At 45.2% G+C, this 20,644-nt stretch overlaps 1 protein-coding gene across 1 annotated transcript in view; it reads right to left on the bottom strand.

Moving 5' to 3' along the window:
* The window catches only part of cdk6 (cyclin dependent kinase 6), a 107,960-nt gene that overhangs the window by 70,772 nt on the left and 16,544 nt on the right, over positions 1-20,644 (bottom strand). Inside the window, exon 3 of the mRNA XM_073024576.1 lies at positions 12,088-12,223. Within this exon, the coding sequence (XP_072880677.1) occupies positions 12,088-12,223 (136 nt within the window). The remainder of the gene's footprint in view (positions 1-12,087; positions 12,224-20,644) is intronic.

Raw genomic sequence — 20,644 nt, 5'->3', positions numbered from 1 at the left:
GTTCCACTCTACAGCCGGTATGATTATCCCCTGGAGGTTCCACTCTACAGCCGGTGTGATTCTATCCCCTGGAGGTTTCACTCTACAGCCGGTGTGATTCTATCCCCTGGAGGTTCCACTCTACAGCCGGTGTGATTCTATCCCTGAGGAGGTTCCACTCTACAGCCGGTGTGATTCTATCCCTGAGGAGCTTCCACTCTACAGCCGGTGTGATTCTATCCCTGAGGAGCTTCCACTCTACAGCCGGTGTGATTCTATCCCTGAGGAGCTTCCACTCTACAGCCGGTGTGATTCTATCCCTGAGGAGCTTCCACTCTACAGCCGGTGTGATTCTATCCCTGAGGAGGTTCCACTCTACAGCCGGTGTGATTCTATCCCTGAGGAGGTTCCACTCTACAGCTGGTGTGATTCTATCCCTGAGGAGGTTCCACTCTACAGCCGGTGTGATTCTATCCCTTGGAGGTTTCACTCTACAGCCGGTGTGATTCTATCCCTGAGGAGGTTCCACTCTACAGCCGGTGTGATTCTATCCCTGAGGAGGTTCCACTCTACAGCCGGTGTGATTCTATCTCCTGGAGGTTCCACTCTACAGCCGGTGTGATTCTATCCCTGAGGAGGTTCCACTCTACAGCCGGTGTGATTCTATCCCTGAGGAGGTTCCACTCTACAGCCGGTGTGATTCTATCCCCTGGAGGTTCCACTCTACAGCCGGTGTGATTCTATCCCTGAGGAGGTTCCACTCTACAGCCGGTGTGATTCTATCCCTGAGGAGGTTCCACTCTGCAGCCGGTGTGATTCTATCCCTGAGGAGGTTCCACTCTACAGCCGGTGTGATTCTATCCCCTGGAGGTTCCACTCTACAGCCGGTGTGATTCTATCCCCTGGAGGTTCCACTCTACAGCCGGTGTGATTCTATCCCCTGGAGGTTCCACTCTACAGCCGGTGTGATTCTATCCCCTGGAGGTTCCACTCTACAGCCGGTGTGATTCTATCCCTGAGGAGGTTCCACTCTACAGCCGGTGTGATTCTATCCCTGAGGAGGTTCCACTCTACAGCCGGTGTGATTCTATCCCTGAGGAGGTTCCACTCTGCAGCCGGTGTGATTCTATCCCTGAGGAGGTTCCACTCTACAGCCGGTGTGATTCTATCCCCTGGAGGTTCCACTCTACAGCCGGTGTGATTCTATCCCCTGGAGGTTCCACTCTACAGCCGGTGTGATTCTATCCCCTGGAGGTTCCACTCTACAGCCGGTGTGATTCTATCCCCTGGAGGTTCCACTCTACAGCCGGTGTGATTCTATCCCTGAGGAGGTTCCACTCTACAGGCGGTGTGATTCTATCCCTGAGGAGGTTCCACTCTACAGCCGGTGTGATTCTATCCCCTGGAGGTTCCACTCTACAGCCGGTGTGATTCTATCCCCTGGAGTTTCCACTCTACAGCCGGTGTGATTCTATCCCCTGGAGTTTCCACTCTACAGGCGGTGTGATTCTATCCCCTGGAGGTTCCACTCTACAGGCGGTGTGATTCTATCCCCTGGAGGTTCCACTCTACAGCCGGTGTGATTCTATCCCCTGGAGGTTCCACTCTACAGCCGGTGTGATTCTATCCCCTGGAGTTTCCACTCTACAGGCGGTGTGATTCTATCCCCTGGAGGTTCCACTCTACAGCCGGTGTGATTCTATCCCTGAGGAGGTTCCACTCTACAGCCGGTGTGATTCTATCCCTGAGGAGGTTCCACTCTGCAGCCGGTGTGATTCTATCCCTGAGGAGGTTCCACTCTACAGCCGGTGTGATTCTATCCCTGAGGAGGTTCCACTCTACAGCCGGTGTGATTCTATCCCCTGGAGGTTCCACTCTACAGCCGGTGTGATTCTATCCCCTGGAGGTTCCACTCTACAGCCGGTGTGATTCTATCCCCTGGAGGTTCCACTCTACAGCCGGTGTGATTCTATCCCTGAGGAGGTTCCACTCTACAGGCGGTGTGATTCTATCCCTGAGGAGGTTCCACTCTACAGCCGGTGTGATTCTATCCCCTGGAGGTTTCACTCTACAGGCGGTGTGATTCTATCCCTGAGGAGGTTCCACTCTACAGCCGGTGTGATTCTATCCCCTGGAGGTTCCACTCTACAGGCGGTGTGATTCTATCCCTGAGGAGGTTCCACTCTACAGGCGGTGTGATTCTATCCCTGAGGAGCTTCCACTCTACAGCCGGTGTGATTCTATCCCTGAGGAGGTTCCACTCTACAGCCGGTGTGATTCTATCCCCTGGAGCTTCCACTCTACAGCCGGTGTGATTCTATCCCTGAGGAGGTTCCACTCTACAGCCGGTGTGATTCTATCCCCTGGAGGATCCACTCTACAGCCGGTGTGATTCTATCCCCTGGAGGTTTCACTCTACAGCCGGTGTGATTCTATCCCTGAGGAGGTTCCACTCTACAGCCGGTGTGATTCTATCCCCTGGAGGTTCCACTCTACAGCCGGTGTGATTCTATCCCTGAGGAGGTTCCACTCTACAGCCGGTGTGATTCTATCCCCTGGAGGTTCCACTCTACAGCCGGTGTGATTCTATCCCCTGGAGGTTCCGCTCTACAGCCGGTGTGATTCTATCCCCTGGAGGTTCCACTCTACAGCCGGTGTGATTCTATCCCTGAGGAGGTTTCACTCTACAGCCGGTGTGATTCTATCCCCTGGAGGTTCCACTCTACAGCCGGTGTGATTCTATCCCTGAGGAGGTTCCACTCTACAGCCGGTGTGATTCTATCCCCTGGAGGTTCCACTCTACAGCCGGTGTGATTCTATCCCTGAGGAGGTTTCACTCTACAGCCGGTGTGATTCTATCCCCTGGAGGTTCCACTCTACAGCCGGTGTGATTCTATCCCTGAGGAGGTTCCACTCTACAGCCGGTGTGATTCTATCCCCTGGAGGTTCCACTCTACAGCCGGTGTGATTCTATCCCTGAGGAGGTTTCACTCTACAGCCGGTGTGATTCTATCCCCTGGAGGTTCCACTCTACAGCCGGTGTGATTCTATCCCTGAGGAGGTTCCACTCTACAGCCGGTGTGATTCTATCCCCTGGAGGTTCCACTCTACAGCCGGTGTGATTCTATCCCCTGGAGGATCCACTCTACAGCCGGTGTGATTCTATCCCCTGGAGCTTCCACTCTACAGCCGGTGTGATTCTATCCCTGAGGAGGTTCCACTCTACAGCCGGTGTGATTCTATCCCCTGGAGCTTCCACTCTACAGCCGGTGTGATTCTATCCCTGAGGAGGTTCCACTCTACAGCCGGTGTGATTCTATCCCCTGGAGGATCCACTCTACAGCCGGTGTGATTCTATCCCCTGGAGGATCCACTCTACAGCCGGTGTGATTCTATCCCCTGGAGGTTTCACTCTACAGCCGGTGTGATTCTATCCCTGAGGAGGTTCCACTCTACAGCCGGTGTGATTCTATCCCCTGGAGGTTCCACTCTACAGCCGGTGTGATTCTATCCCTGAGGAGGTTCCACTCTACAGCCGGTGTGATTCTATCCCCTGGAGGTTCCACTCTACAGCCGGTGTGATTCTATCCCCTGGAGGTTCCACTCTACAGCCGGTGTGATTCTATCCCCTGGAGGTTCCACTCTACAGCCGGTGTGATTCTATCCCTGAGGAGGTTTCACTCTACAGCCGGTGTGATTCTATCCCCTGGAGGTTCCACTCTACAGCCGGTGTGATTCTATCCCTGAGGAGGTTCCACTCTACAGCCGGTGTGATTCTATCCCCTGGAGGTTCCACTCTACAGCCGGTGTGATTCTATCCCTGAGGAGGTTTCACTCTACAGCCGGTGTGATTCTATCCCCTGGAGGTTCCACTCTACAGCCGGTGTGATTCTATCCTTGAGGAGGTTCCACTCTACAGCCGGTGTGATTCTATCCCCTGGAGGTTCCACTCTACAGCCGGTGTGATTCTATCCCTGAGGAGGTTTCACTCTACAGCCGGTGTGATTCTATCCTTGAGGAGGTTCCACTCTACAGCCGGTGTGATTCTATCCCTGAGGAGGTTCCACTCTACAGCCGGTGTGATTCTATCCCCTGGAGGCACAAGTTCCACATGATATTTTTTGTAAAACAGAAAAGTATTTATGGCCATATCATCCTTTCGGGGTTGACATGACATGCCATCTATAATCTGATCCAGTCCCGCCCTTTACATCCATCATAGCATTACAATTTCTAAATGGGAGGATTTGTTCGGAGAGACTGCCAGCCTAGCCCATCAGGAAATGTGTATGGAGAAGAATTAATAACCAGGCAGGCGATGTTAAGCGAACAACAACCCGCGCCTCTGTGGGTCAATTATACGGTTAACCGTGGAAGGCTAAAGCCTATTGCAATATCGTCCTTCAACCATCCTCCAGGAGGACCACAACTTTCCATAGGGTTTGGAAGCTCGTGTGCCTCAATGACCCAGAGAGCTATGCTGGATAGAGTCACGGTCTTATGCTTTGACTCTTGGTAGGATGAGGCCAGACCAAGAGAGGTCCACTGGTCCTCCAGGTTCGGGCATTCAAGGCTTTAGCAATGAAGAATTCTTCTACATCTGAATGGCCAAGGAGAGATGGAAACTTCATTGCTGCCCTAAGCGCCTGTGGTTCTAACAGGTCATGGCAGTGAAAAAAGTGAAGAATGAGTGGGCTTTAGTTAAACCTGTCCTCATCTCTGTTGTAAAGAGATCTCTCTATTCTGAGGCTGTCCACTCTGCTCCTCGGCACTCCCACTATCAGAGATATCCTCATCACAGTTTGACTACCAGCAAACAGGTTGATAGATAGGGGCAACACACAAAATACAGGAGGACCTGAGCGGGTCAGGTAGTATCCATGAGGAAACAGGAATGATTCGACAGCTGATAAGCTGCATGCATTTACTTATTTATTGTACCACCAACACTAATGGTTTACGGCATTAATGATGACAAACTCCCAGGACCAGAGTTTCTGGTCTTATGGAAAGTACACATAAATCCAATATGGAAAAATTGAGATGCTGTTTTTTTTGGATCAGCTGCTGAGCTGACCTAAATATCAACCAGCTTAACTTCTGCTAGCACTAAGTGTATCTAAATACACAACAGAGGACATTTACCAGACCAAATTATGGATGAGTAACTCAATTACTTACAGAAATTGGCTGCACACAAATTCTCCCATTAGCTTTTCGAGCATTTTTCAAGCTAATGATAATACTAACATGTTTCATGCTGTTCACTGATGTTTGGATACAGTACATTTTCCATTAGATTAATTATGGGTAGGGTTAGGGTTAGGAATTATGGGCATAGCGTTTGTATTGTTCCTCCTTGCACCTTGCGGTGCATTGGGTGTCACTTTTGCCATTTCTTTAGCATTTGTTATTTGTTTTTTTTATGAAGCTCAGCACAACATGGAAAGCGTGCAAGGGGCCAGCCAGATTCGAACCCAAGAACCATCCACCGGAAAGTCCAGTGCTGATGTCACTACACCATCGCCCAGCCAGCATATTATTACCAGCTCAGGGCATTCCAGTGCCAGAGTTCAAGTCATGTCAATTCAAGTCACTTTTTATTGACATTTCGACCATAACTGCTGGTATAGTGCATAGTAAAAATCCCTGGAAGTGGGCCCACTAAGCAGAGCCGTTGGGATATGGGTTGAATTCGGACCGCTGATGCTGTCTGCGTGGAGTTCACGTGTTTTCCCTGCTGCTGTGTGAATTTTTCTGGTCATTCCACTTCCTCCCACATCCCAAAGACGCGAGGGTCATTAGGTTACTATTTGCCCCTTCTGGAGGGAAGTGGTAGAATCTAGCAGCAGAATCTGTTCTGGGCAGCAACAACAGGTCATCTCAGTTGTTGCTCTTTGGAGTGAAAGAAAGTTGAGAGGTGAGGCATAGATCAAAAGAACAGCCAATGCCTTTCTCACAGGGAATGGATTGCTCGTATGAGGGGACACAATTTTCAGGGGTGGTGGTAGAGAACAATACAGGTGGAGGCAGGTACAGGTAGAGACAGATACATTAGGGGCATTATAAGTATGCCAGTACACAAGTGTAAAGGAGAACAAAATGTTTGTTAATCCAGATCTGGTGCAGCACAAAAAACACAGTAAGAAAATGACCAAAAAAAACCCCACTAAATATAAATACATAAGTTAGTGTATATACATAGATTGATTGCACATCCATAAAGTGATCCTAAGGCACAGGGGTGTCTCTACATAGGTGACTGACAGGAAATGATAAAGTAGTGGTGTTTGGGGATGTGAAGGGGTGGGTTAGAGGGTGGAGGTGTTGATCAGTCATACTGCTTGGGGAAAGTAACTGTTTTGAGTCTGGTGGCCCTGATGTGAATGCTATGCAGCCTCCTGCCTGATGGGAATGGGACAGTTCACGAGCAGGGTAGGTGGGATCGTTCATGATGAGACTCCTACCAATAGGCACATGGATGATAGAAAATTGGAGTAGGTTAAAAATTTGGCACAACATTGTGGGCCTCTCTGATGTAATGTTCTATGATGTATCTAAAGAAAGTTGGAAATGCTGAAATTTGGAAGTTCATACATATTTATCTCAAGCAACTGGAGAAAATAGTTTGTATGAAATCATTCATAGTTGCTTTGCCCTATTGTGAAGGAAGAGTAGCTGAGAATGACAGAGCTGCAGTGGCATGCAAAAGTTTGGGCACCCCTGTTTCTGTTACCATGAATAGCTAAGCGAGTAAAAGATGACCTGATTTCCAAAAAGCATAAAGTTAAAGATGACACATTTCTTTAGTATTTTAAGCAAGATTACTTTCTTATTCCCATCTTTTAGTTTCAAAATAACAAAAAAGGAAAAGGGCCCGAAGCAAAAGTTTGGGCACCCTGCATGGTCAGTACTTAGTAACACCCCCTTTGTCAAGTATCACAGCTTGTAAATGCTTTCTGTAGCCAAAGAATCTTCCAATTCTTGTTTGGGGGATTTTCGCCCACTGTTCCTTGCAAGGCTTCTTACATGCACTGCTCTTTTGATGTCTATCCACAGATGTTTAGGTCGGGGGACTGTGAGAGCCATGGCAGAACCTTCAGCCTGCGCCTCTTGAGGTAGTCCACTGTGGATTTTGAGGTGTGTTTAGGATCATTATCCTGTTGTAGCAGCCATCCTCTTTTCATCTTCAGCTTTTTTTACAGATGGTGTGATGTTTGCTTCCAGAATTTCCTGGTATTTAATTAATTCTTCCTTCATTCAGTGAAATGTTCCCCATCCCACTGGCTGCAACACAAGCCCAAAGCATGATCAATCCACTCCTGTGCTTAACAGTGGAGACGTGTTCTTTTCATGAAATTCTGCACCCTTTTTTCTCCAAACATATCTTTCTTCATCGCGGCCAAAAAGTTCTATTTTAATTTCATCAGTCCACAAGACTTGTTTCCAAAATGCATCAGGCTTGTTTAGATGTTCCTTTGCAAACTTCTGATGCTGAATTTTGTGGTGAGGACGCAGGAAAAGTTTTCTTCCATGAAGGTCATATTTCTGCACAGTAGAACAGTGTGCACCACCACTCCAGAGTCTGCTAAATCTTCCTGAAGGTCTTTTGCAGTCAAACGGGGGTTTTGATTTGCTGTTCTAGCAATCCTATGAACAGTTCTCTCAGAAAGTTTTCTTGGACTTCCAGACCTCAGCTTGACCTCCACTGTTCCTGTTAACTGCTATTTCTTAATTACATTATGAACTGAGGAAACGGCTACCTGAAAACACTTTGCTATCTTCTTATAGCTTTCTCCTACTTTGTGGGCATCATTTATTTTAATTTTCAGAGTGCTAGGCAGCTGCTTAGAGGAGCCCATGGCTACTGATTGTTGGGTCAAAGTTTGAGGAGTCAGGGTATTATAAAGCTTTGAAATTTGCATCACCTGGCCTTTCTTAACTATGACCGAACAAGCAATAGCCCTGACAAGCTAATTAAAGTCTGAGACCTTGGTAAAAGTTATCTGAGAACTCAAATCTCTTGGGGTGCCCAAACTTTTGCATGGTGCTCATTTCCTCTTATTCCACTCTAAAATTGTACAAAACAAAAATAATACACTAATCTTGCTTAAAATGTTGAAAAGAATGTTTCATCTTTAACATTATGCCTTTTGGAGATCAGTTCATCTACTACTCACTTAACTATTCACAGTAACAGCAATTTTGAGCAGGGGTGCCCAAACTTTAGCATGCCACTGTCATGTGTGTTCACCTGTTCTGACATCAGCCTCTGTGCAAAGCTGTGATAATGGGTGACAATAGCATAGTACCGTCAAAAACAAGGCCTGAGAAATTGTTGTGAACCAAAGCAGTGGATCTGAATAAATTGTTAGTTTTATTAGTCACACACACACACTGAATCACAGTGAAATGAGTCACTGGTGTCAACAACCAACACACTGAGGAGGGATGTGCTGGGGAAAACCTGCAAATATTGAACCCATACGTCTTTGGAATGTGGGAGGGCATGGAGTACCCACATGCTCGGGTGCGGGAATTTAACTCATCACTAATCCCTGGCACTGTGAAGTAATTATACTAACCACTATGCTACTGTGGCACCTCACTTCAAATGTTGCAATGGGATGCATTGGACTGATCAACCAATCATCACATTTCTCCCCACACACACAGGCAGAATATTAGCAAAATAAACCAAAAGGGGAAATTGCAGTGCCACGACGGTGTGGTGCTTAGCACAACAGCTTGGGGCTTCGGAGTTCAAAGTTCAATTCCAGCACCTTCAATAATAAAGTTTCTACAATCAGTGAAAACCCCGGTGCACCCACGCGTGTTGTGAGGATCCTGTGGGTGCTACGGGGTTTCCACCCCCAGACCAAAGACATAATGGTCACTGGGTAAACTGGTCATTGTAAACTGTCTTCTGATTAGGCTAGGGTTAAATAGGTGCATGGCTGGGTGACGTGGTTCATTGGGTCAGGCGGCCTTGTTCCACACTGCATCTCTAAATAAATAAACAATAACCAGAAAGTCCAAAGGTGAGGTCCTAACACGAATTAATGGGCAGTTATGGTTGTAAATATCTGCTACTTTTTAATTTAATTAATTAATTTCAAATAAACCCCATTTTGTTTCTATTTTACCAGGAGCAAAAACTGCAATCAATCCCCAATTAGTTCATCATGAACATCCCACCAAGCGGCAACAATTGTAAAGAGGAAATGTGCTTCCTCTTTACAATATATTGGTGTGGGAAGAGGCTGAGAAACAAAATATTTTCTGCCTGGCTGAACCAGTTAAACAATGGAAAAGTTTATGCCCTAAACTGTTGCTACAGGCCAGTTACATTAACACTTCAGCTCTTTAGCTTCGTGCTGGGAGGCCCCAACAGCAGGCCTAAAATCCGTAGCTGTTTCTGGGCAGCAGCCAATTGTGCCCACTTCGTTAACCCTAGTGGGTGGGAGATAGTGGTGGGGAGAGGGGGCTCCATTCATTTCTAGTTATCTTCTCTGATGCAGCTCGCATGACAAGATGTGACATGCAGGAATTAATGAGGATGCCGCTGTGCCAATTCTTGTTCGATGGCTTTGACGCTGGTTACAGCAGCAGCAGTCCTGTACAGTATGCCTGCCAGGACCCCACACTGAACGCTGCAAGTGGCCTATTACCTCATCCAGAAGTGACTGGAAAGATGAAATACGGTTGTGAACATTTATCCATAGTAACACGAAATGGGCCGAGACCCTTCATCAGGACAACAACACACACAAAATGCTGGAGGTACTCAGCATGTCAGGCACACCTATGGAGTTTTTGTGCTGAGGCCCTTCTTCAGGACTGGAAAGGAAGGGGGGGAAGAAGCCACTAAGGGGGAGGGGGTACAAGCAAGGTGTAGGTGGGGGGTGGGGGTAAAGTAAGAAGCTGAGAGGTGATAGGCAGACTGGGCAAAGGGCTAGGGAAATAGGGATCTGATAGCAGCAAAGAGGAGGAGAGTGGACCACAGCAGAAAGGAAAGGGGGGGGGGGATCCGTATGTGAGGACAAGTAAGAGGGCAGAGAGGGGAACTGAAGGGGGGGGGGGAAGAGGGGAAAACTATGAGCACAAGTTCGAAAACTGTGTCCATTCCATCAGGTTGGAGACTACGGAGATGGAATATGGAATCCATGGCAGAAGAGGAGGCCTGGACCGACATGTCGGAACAGGAATGGGGATAGTGTTGGCGACCGTAAATTTCTTATCTTTTGTATATAGATGGGGAGGGGGTGCTGAGGTGTCAAGATGATTCCAGCAGAGACAATGGTGACAGTGTACTAGTACGGGCTCGACCATGGAAAATGAAAGAGCGATTGCTGTTTTGAAAAGGTCATCATACCCAAAGCTGACCAGGCATGAACGTGAGCAGATGTCCGAGCCTTTTGTTATTTTATCTGGCCTTAATGCTCTATCATCACAACTGAGACAAGAACATCTGCCCTCTCCCCTTATCATTTAACAGATGATTGCACCATTAGTTCCCACAGATATCCCTCCTGAGATGGGCTCTTTTTCATCTAGAACTTTTTGAAAGGCTCTTGTCTCGTCCAATGTATTTTATACATTATATCAGTAAAAACCTGTAACTGAAAGCTAGGCTTGAAGTACGTGCAAGCTGAGGCAATTATGTGATATTATCTGCTAACTGTAAGGAGTGAGGAATGGCAGTTATTTGTAACCCAGTGCACAGCGTTATTAGATACAAGAGTAACCCTAACCCCTACGTCTTCTGAATGTGAGAGAAAACCAGAGCACCTGGAGGAAATTGCCAAATGTTGCTGGTTCTAGAGTAATATTCATGCTGGCGCCATGCCAAATCGGTACATTCAAAATGACAGCTGAGTGAGTATTAGAGTCTGGTTTGGTTTCCTTCCAAGGAAAGGTTTGGAAAAGACATGTAACCTGATTCTTGCCATGGTCAAATGCATGTTTCTGAACCAATCAGATTAAACTGTTTGCTTGCTACATGGGATTAAAGGGAACATTGTAAACTTCACACTAATGGAAATTGGAGTCAGAGCAAACACAGACAAAGGAGCAGAATTAGGCCATTCAGCCCATCGAGTCAGCTCTGCCATTCCATCATGGCTGATTTATTATCACTCTCAATCCCCTGCTTTCTTCTTGTAACCTTTGATGCCCTGACTAATCAAGAACCCATCAACCTCCGCCTTAAATACACCCAATGACTCTGCCTCCATGGCTGCCCATGGCAATGAATTCCACATTCACCTTCTTATCTCTGTTCTAAAGGGACATCCTTGCGTTAGGGCTAGGATATACTGTGGTTAGGGTTCTGATACTGTGCCCTCTGCTCCCAGACTCTCTCTCTCTCTCTCTCTCTATGGGAACATTCTTTGCGCATAAACCCTATTCAGGCCTTTCAATATTTGGTAGTTTCAATGAGATTCCCACCCCATTCTTCTGAACTCCAGAGAGTACAGGCCAAACAGTCCTCAAACGTCAACCTCTCATTTTTAGGATCATTCTCTTGAGTTTTCTCCATTGCTAGCATATCCCTTTTTAAATATGGGCCCAGAACTGCTCACTATGCTCCCCACAGCCACTCCATCTACAACTTTCAATATTCGATAGGTTTCAATGAGTTCCCTCACCACCCCACCCTGTCATTCTTCTTAAACTCCAATGAGTACAGGCCCAGAGCCAAAAAACACTCCTTATACCATTACTCTTTCATTCCCAAAATCCTTCTTGTGAACCTCTTCTGGACTCTGTCCAATGCTAGCACATTTTTTCTTATATAAGGGGCCTAAAACTGCTTACAAGACTCCAAGTGCGGTCTGACAGATGCCTTATAAAGCCTCAGCATTATATCCTTGCTTTTATATTCTAGTCCGCTGGAAATCACTGCTAAAAATCATATTCCCCTTCAATCTGCAAGTTAAACTTTCCAGAGCCCTTTGCAAAAGAACCACACAAAGGAATAGCCGCAGGCTCGGGTTAGTCCACAACCACAGCTGAACTTCAAATGCCCCCATGCCTTGTTACATGCACACTTCCTCGCACATCCCCCGTCCAACTATCACAAACATTACAAGATGACCTTAGTACCTTTATTGTTTCCGGGGGAACTCCTGGCTCTGGGGCTTTCTCCAGATAGGTAGTCAGATCTTGGTCAACATGTTCAAAGACTAGAGTCAATTTGGTCTCACGGTCTGTCCGAGACACGGTGCAAACATCAAACAACCTGAAAACAGAAATAAGAGTACTGTTGATTATAAAAGCAGTTATCTTGTGTGTTCCTGTGGAATTTTGCCACAGACAGCTGTAGAGGCCAAGTCATTTGAGTATATTGAAAGTGAAGGCTGATAGGTTATTGATTAGTTGGGGCATCAAGGTTTACAGGGAGAAGGCAGGAGATTGGGGTTAAGGGGGATAATGAAACAGCCATGATGGAATGACAGAGCTGACTCAATGGGCCAAATGGACTAATTCTGATCTTATGTCTTATGGTCTCTCACTCTGTGCCCACTTGGGTTTCAACTACAGTACCAAAGTACCAGTACATCAAAATATTTTATTACCTCTGATAATTATGAAAAATAATGTTTGCTAGGTTTCATACCTGTACAGAAGTCACACTGATCTTTGCACATAAAATTGAAGGTTAAAAGCTGCTTTTAACTGTGGATGTTAAAAAACAAGTGAGAAAACTGCCTCTTTACCACTTTTGTGGATCCCGTGTGGTATATGTTCAATCATATTGAAATGTGACCTAACATAACAAAAGTATCATTGTAGCAATTTACAGTGCCAACCATCAATGATCGAGCTTCAGTTCCGACAACCGTCTGTAAGGACATTCTCCCCGTGACCATGTCGGTTTCCTCTGGATGCTCCAACTTCCTCCCACGTTCCAGAGACGTGTGGGAATAATGCTACGTTGGCACTGGAACATGGCCATACTTGTGAGCTTCCCCCAAGACAATCTTTGGACTGTGTTGGTTATTGATCAAATGATGCACTTCACTGTACATTTCAATGTTTCGTCGCACGTGACAAACAAATAAATCTTTTATTCACTGCACACAAATAAACACATTAAAACTACACTACATTGTTCTCAGCAGACTGCTACCGAACAGTGCCAGCATAAATGAAAATACAACACGTTTCAAAATATAAAATAGAATTTGAAGACAAGTTTATGACGAGAGCCCAGCAGATATTGCTGATAGGGCAAACGATGACATGTCCTAAATTAGCAATGAGACAAAATGCCCCAATTAACTTCTGGGTGGAGCATAGTGCTTTTTGAAATTGAATGTGTCCAAGTCCTTCTGCAGAATCCCTGCTTCCTCAAAACCACACCTATGTATCGTCTGCAAACGTAGCCACAAAGCTATAATTTCTGTCATCCAAATCGTAACATGTAATGTGAAAAAGGGCTCCCAACACTGACTCCTGTGAAAGATAATTTCTGCCAGCTAACCAGTAAAGGTCCACTTTGCCTCCGGCCAATCAGCCAATTTTTTTATCCATGCTAAGTTACAGGGAAAGATTGAACAAGTTAGGTCTTTATTCTTTGGAGCATAGAAGGTTGAGGGGGGGACTTGATAGAGGTATTTAAAATTATGAGGGGGATAGATAGAGTTGATGTGGATAGGCTTTTTCCATTGAGAGTAGGGGAGATTCAAACAAGAGGACATGAGTTGAGTTAGGGGGCAGAAGTTTAAGGGGGAATTTCTTTACTCAAGAGTGGTAGCTGTGTGGAACGAGCTTCCAGTAGAAGTGGTAGAGGCAGGTTCGGTATTGTCATTTAAAGTAAAATTGGGTAGGTATATGGACAGGAAAGGAATGGAGGGTTATGGGCTGAGTGCGGGTCAGTGGGACTAGGTGAGAGTAAGCGTTTGGCACGGACTAGAAGGGCCGAGATGGCCTGTTTCCGTGCTGTAATTGTTATATGGTTATATGGTTACCTTCCCCATTATACCATGGGCTTTTATCTTGTTAAGCTAAGCAGCCACATGTGCACCACCTTGTCGCAGGCTTTCTGAAAATCCAAGTACACAATACCCACTGACCCTCCTTTGCTTATCCTACCTGTAATTTCCTCAAAAGAATCCCAACAGATTTATCAGACAAGATTTCCCCTTAAGGACACAATGCTGACTTTGACTTACTTTATCATGTGCCTTTCTCCCTTGAAGAGTGGAATTATATCTGCCATTTTCCAGCCCTCAAGAACCATCCCAGAATCTACTGATTCTTGAAAGATCATTACTAATGCCTTCATAATTTCTTCAGCCGCCTCTTTTAGAAACCTGCGATGGATTGTATCTGATCCAGGTGACTTATCTACTTTCAGACATTTCAGCTTCACAATGGTCCCCTAGTATGATATGGTGGACAGTAAAGATAATGTTTATGCTTTAGGAGAGAAAAAAAAGCTACAGTTGTCCCCTGGAACTTATAGAACATTTACATCCCCCTTCCTTTTGGTGAAAATGGTGTAAATAAAATCTGTTACTGATCAACCTTATAGATCAGACGTGGCACGCACTTGGCATATCAGCTAAGATTTCCTATAGAACTGTAGAAAGTTAAACATCACTAAAATATTTTGTTAGTCAGTTCAAAAATAGGAATGAGGTGGGAGCTTTAACACGGGTTACCAGGATGCCTGCAGGACTAGAAAGCATACAGCATCTTGTGAGGATAGGGTGAGTGAGTTAGAACTTTCCTCAGAGCAAAGGAGGATGACAGGTGACCTGATAGAGGAGTACAAAATGATAAGAGGCATAGATTGAGTGGAGGACAGCAGAGATTACTTTTCCAGGGCAGATATGGCTAATAATGGAGGGCATAATTTTAAGATGATTGGAGGAAAGTTGCGGGATGTCAGATTTAAGTTTTTTTTATACAGAGTGATGGGTGCTTGGAATACGCAGCCAGGCACAATAGCATGGGCAGATCTCAGACGGGCACATGGATGACAGCTAATGGATGAGGTGTTCAGAATACTCAGTGGATGACTACTGATCATAGAGTGTGAGGAGAAGGGGTGAAAGTCACAGCTGAAACTGAGCACACAAGGAAACAATTCTCAGAAGCTGACACTAACATAAAAACAGTGCAGTAAGCTGTCAGCCTGACTGGGCAGAAGTAATGGTTTGGAAAACTCATTTTTATTTTGTAAAACACTTAGCTAAACAATGAAATGAAGGAAGTGAGAAATCACAGGGTGTGTAGCAATGCAAACTGTTGTTAGAGACTGTTATGTACCCCTAGGGTTCATATTTTCTGTCCACTATCGCTTTAAAATGTCAGGAGAATGAGACTGGCTTTTGGTCACTGTTTGAGCTGTTACAGAGAGAGAGAGAGAGAGAGAGACAGAGAGAGAGAGAGAGGTGAAGACTGCTCGGAGATGGTGTTATGGTTTCTCTGCAAGCATGTTTACACTTTTGCAAGGACACTGTCAGCTTCTGTATTCTTACAGAGAGAGAAGGGAAGAGCTGTTTGATGGACAGCTAGTGTTCAGCGCGGTGAGATAAATAGAAGGTCCGCTGATAGACCTACACATGGTTTTGGATACTGAACCTTGTGTCCACAGAAAAGGTGGGTTTTGGAGGATCGATCAGGAGAATCAATCAGTGGCTCTCGCAGTGTGAAAAGGGTTTGACCGGTGGGGAGTTATTTGTGTGTCCAACCCTCGCCTGGGTTAATAATTCCACCACGGAAGAACGGTCCCCTTTGTATGTGGTCATAGTCCGTAACCTCCAAAGGATTTCGGAGGACAACAGGACGATCGACGGCGTCAGCTTACCTGAAGACTCAAAACTCTCCCCCCCCCCCCATCACTACTCGACTCAATACCACGAACTGAACGTCACTCGTCATCGTAAGACTGTATCCATTTACCCCTAGGCTTGAAGAAGCTTGGTTTTCCTATTTCTGTATATAAAATCATTGCTAACCTGTTTGATATATCTGTGTTTTTATCACTGTATTGCGCAGTTACTAATAAATAGCATTAGTTTATAGCAATACCAGACTCCATGGTGGCTTCTATTTCTGCTGGTTCTTTAACCCGTCACTGGGTACGTGACAAGACCAGTTCAATATTCTAATATCAAATGGAATTGGCATTGGTTCATTACTGTCACCTGTACCAAGATACAGTCGGCCCTCCTTATCCGCGAATTCCGCATCCGTGAATTCAGCCAACCACGAATCGCGAAAACCCAGAAGTGCTCTTCCAGCACTTGTTGTTTGAGCATGTACAGACTTTTTTTTCTTGTCATTATTCCCTCAACAATGCAGTATAACAACTATTTACATAGCATTTACATTGTATTAGGTATTATAAGTAATCTAATGATTTAAAAGTATACAGGAGGATGTGCGTGGGTTATCGTGGATCGGGATCAAAAAATATCATAAGTTCTCTTACTCAGTAAGTCAGAACAGGTACTTCCGGTATTATTTAGCATCAGTCAAACGTTTGTCTTAGTATATATTTTACCTTTCTATGCATATAAAACACTTAAGAACGTATGTTCCAGCGCCGGGCTCAGGAACTTCTTCCCGAGTTCGATTCAGTGACAGACCGCTATTGAGTGTGCTCTCCACCGTGCCGGGTTGATGTGGAGGATCAAAAACCCAAAACCCCCAAACCCAATAATTAAACCACTGCGTTGCTTAGTAATAATTGTAGCTTTCATCGGGGCAGAGCCTTTCTCACCTTATCCTTTAATATTGTTCCAATCGTTGACCGACTATAGCCTAATGCTTTTCCAATGACCGATGGCGTTTCACCTCTTTCCGATCGCTGTATTATTTCCACTTTATTTTCAATCGCGATTGTTATTATTTTTGTGAATAGGAACATTGCGGATTCAGTTCTCTACCACTGGGTCCTAATGTCCATTGCATTGAGCCAGGTTAAATAAGGTTTGGGGTTCCACTGGGTCCTAAGGTCCACCGTATTGAGACAGGTTGAATAAGGGACTTGAGCAACCGCAAATTTTGGTATCCGCGAGGGGTCCCGGAACCAATCCCTCGCAGATAAGGAGGGCCGACTGTACACTGAAAAGCTTGTTCTGTTTATACAGAGCAGATCATTACACAGTGCACTGAGGTAGAATAAGGTAAAGCAGTAACAGTGCAGTGCAGATAGACTATAAAGCACAGTTTTCTCAGCAGTGTGGAGGTACAGAGGAACCTTGGGGTTTATGTCCATTGCAGCATCACCAACCTTGAAAATATGAGTTACTCAAACTGGTACACTGTGAAAAGATCACTTGTTATTTTAGCCCCATACTTAACACTACCAAATGACAAACCCTTAGCCATAAAGCTGAAACACTCAATAAAACTATAATTTTATCAAACAGAACAGACTTAAGAAATCTCCCTTAAATTTTGCTGACATTAATAATTGACCTGAGAGGATATATACACATCTACCACAAGACTGACAAAATCATTTCCATCACAACTCACTTCTGCTTCCTTATGGAACCTGTACAGCACCATGAATTCTGCATTAAGGGCTTCAGTCCCATCAGTAGCTGTTATTGCTCTGACTTGCATACAACGTGCATCTAACTGAAATCCAACAACAAAACATTTTCAGAACCTGACAGGCAGCACTATGATCCGACCTTACAAGGTTGGGTTTGTTCTATAAGGCAGAGTAATGGCCTTTCTACAGACCACAGCTACCTGGTGCAAGGATAATGTAATCAAATTAGGACCAATATTTAACAAATTACCTAGAGTAAAGCACTGATTGAAAAATTAAATAGTTCTATCAAACTGCACAAAAACTAATGGCTGAGACATTAAAACAGTGTTTCTGGCCGTTCATATCAAGGAAATGATAATCGAAAATGACAATCTGGCTATTTGTTCTCAAAATCAGGGAGACCCATTGCTGCAATATTCTGTCCAGCTAAACAGTTTCCAAAACTAAATTTGCAGACTGTTAGTTTGATATGTCGTGGTCTATAATTCTGTTAATCAGATTGCATGATTCTACAAATAGACTTTCTTAGGAGTGATTGCTCAGAGTTTTCAGTAAAGCATACTGGTGAGATAGATTCATCAGATGAGATTCGCACGCAATGCTAACGTGCATTGGTATAGTGATTTAAATGTGAAACAGCTACCCTTCACAACCTCAGACCACACCCAATAAATTGCCTTTGAAGCAGTCATTATAGTCAAATGGTGTCAATTTGAACACAGCCAGGTCCTCACAAATGGTGAAGGGGGGAATAACCCAGCTAGCAGTTTTGATCATGAAACCTGTGGCACAATTCTAAAACAATAAACGTTTCTAACGACTTCATCATGTGAAACAAAACTGAAAACAATGAGTTAGCGAAATATGCAAGGAACTAAAAGTGTAGAGAAGCGGACAGGGTTTTCTGTAGGTTATAATAAAAGCCAACTGTAATTTCAAATCGTGAGCCATGACAGCTGCCAGGAAACGGGTCAAAGTTCTACACAGCGTCACTTTATTAGATACATCTGTACACATGCTCGTTAATGCTAAATTTCCAGTCAGCCAATCATGTGGCAGTAAATCAATGCATAAAAGCAAGCAACGTGATCCAGCTGTCGTTCAGATCAAACATCTGAGTGTGGAACAAATGTGATCGAAGTGACCTAACCGTGGAATGATCGTTGGTTCCAGATGGGGTGGTTTGAGTATCTCAAACTGCTCATCTCCTGTGATTCACGCACAGCAGTATCCAGAGTGTACAAAGAACAGTTAGAAAAAGATCCAGGTTTTTGTTTTCCACACCATTCATAAAACATCCATTTTCAGTGGTATCAGGACAACCACTAGACTGCTGGTCATTGCCTCTGACTTTGCAGACATGGTTTGGGAGAAAAAGCCCATCCAGTTCCGTGCAGTCAATGGAGGAGGTCCGGGATGGTGTTGGCAGGACGATGCGACCCATCATCTTATTGATTATTTATTTAGAGATACAGGCTCTTCGACCCAGAGAGCCCACACCATCCAATTACACCGAGGTGACCAATTAACCTACTAACCCCTGCATCTTTGGAATGTCCAGAGAAAACCCACAGGGTCACGGGGAGAGCGTACAGTCAGCAGCGGGAATTGAACCTGGGCTGCTGGTGCTGAATAACTTTAAGCACTAAACTACCAATTACACATGTGTACATTGCATAGGGGGTTTGATGTTTGTTTCATGGCTGTCTGTGGGGAAGTTGTATATAACATACATGCTTCGATAAATAAATGTACCTTGAACTTAAGTTCTCAAGTGTTTGAAAAAATAGTTTGTTATCTTCCAAGTTCACCTGACCACAGGCAAGATGCTTTAGCCATTTCAAACTACACTAGGTAGATATCCAGTGAACTCTATTGAAAACTGTCCACATTCCAAAGATGGAAGGAATATTTGATCAGGTTAACTTCAGACCTGTTGCTTTGACGTCGCACGTGATGAAGACCATGGAGCGGCTGATAATACAGAATCTGAGGCCACAAACCAGGCACGCCCAGGATCCTCTTCAGTTTGCGTATAAGGAGAAGGTGGGAGTGGAGGATGCTATCACGTATTTGCTGCATAAATCACTCTCTCACCTAGATGGGGTCAGTTGTGCTGTGAGGATTACATTCCTTGACTTCTCTAGTGCCTTTAACACCATCCAGCCCAAGATCTTAAGGCACAAACTAACGGAGATGGGATTAGACTCTCACATGGTGGATTGGATAGTGGACTACTTGACAGATAGACCTCAGTATGTGCGGTTGGGAGACTGTAGGTCTGACACGGTGGTCAGCAGCACAGGAGCGCCGCAGGGAACCGTACTCTCTCCGGTCCTGTTCACCCTGTACACATCAGACTTCCAATATAACTCGGAGTCCTGCCATGTGCAGAAGTTCGCTGATGACACGGCCATAGTGGGGTGTGTCAGGAATGGACAGGAGGAGGAGTATAGGAAACTGATACAGGACTTTGTGATATGGTGCAACTCAAACTACCTGCGTCTCAATATCACCAAGACCAAGGAGATGGTGGTGGACTTTAGGAGATCTAGGCCTCATATGGAGCCAGTGATCATTAATGGAGAATGTGTGGAGCAGGTTAAGACCTACAAGTATCTGGGAGTACAGTTAGACGAGAAGCTAGACTGGACTGCCAACACAGATGCCTTGTGCAGGAAGGCAGAGTCGACTGTACTTCCTTAGAAGGTTGGCGTCATTCAATGTCTGTAGTGAGATGCTGAAGATGTTCTATAGGTCAGTTGTGGAGAGCGCCCTCTTCTTTGTGGTGGCGTGTTGAGGAGGAAGCATTAAGAAGAGGGACGCCTCATGTCTTAATAAGCTGGTAAGGAAGGCGGGCTCTGTCGTGGGCAAAGTACTGGAGAGTTTAACATCGGTAGCTGAGCGAAGGGCGCTGAGTAGGCTACGGTCAATTATGGATAACTCTGAACATCCTCTGAACATCCTCTACCATCCAGAGACAGAGAAGCAGTTTCAGCGACAGGTTACTATCGATGCAATGCTCCTCAGACAGGATGAAGAGGTCAATACTCCCCAATGCCATTAGGCTTTACAATTCTACCGCCAGGACTTAAGAACTTTTTAAAAGCTATTATTAATGCTTTTTGAGATAGTGAT

Source organism: Hemitrygon akajei, chromosome 20, assembly GCF_048418815.1.
Source record: "Hemitrygon akajei chromosome 20, sHemAka1.3, whole genome shotgun sequence".
Classification (NCBI taxonomy): domain Eukaryota; kingdom Metazoa; phylum Chordata; class Chondrichthyes; order Myliobatiformes; family Dasyatidae; genus Hemitrygon; species Hemitrygon akajei.
Note: the sequence above shows the minus strand (reverse complement) of the source record. Positions and strands in the feature narration are given on the sequence as shown.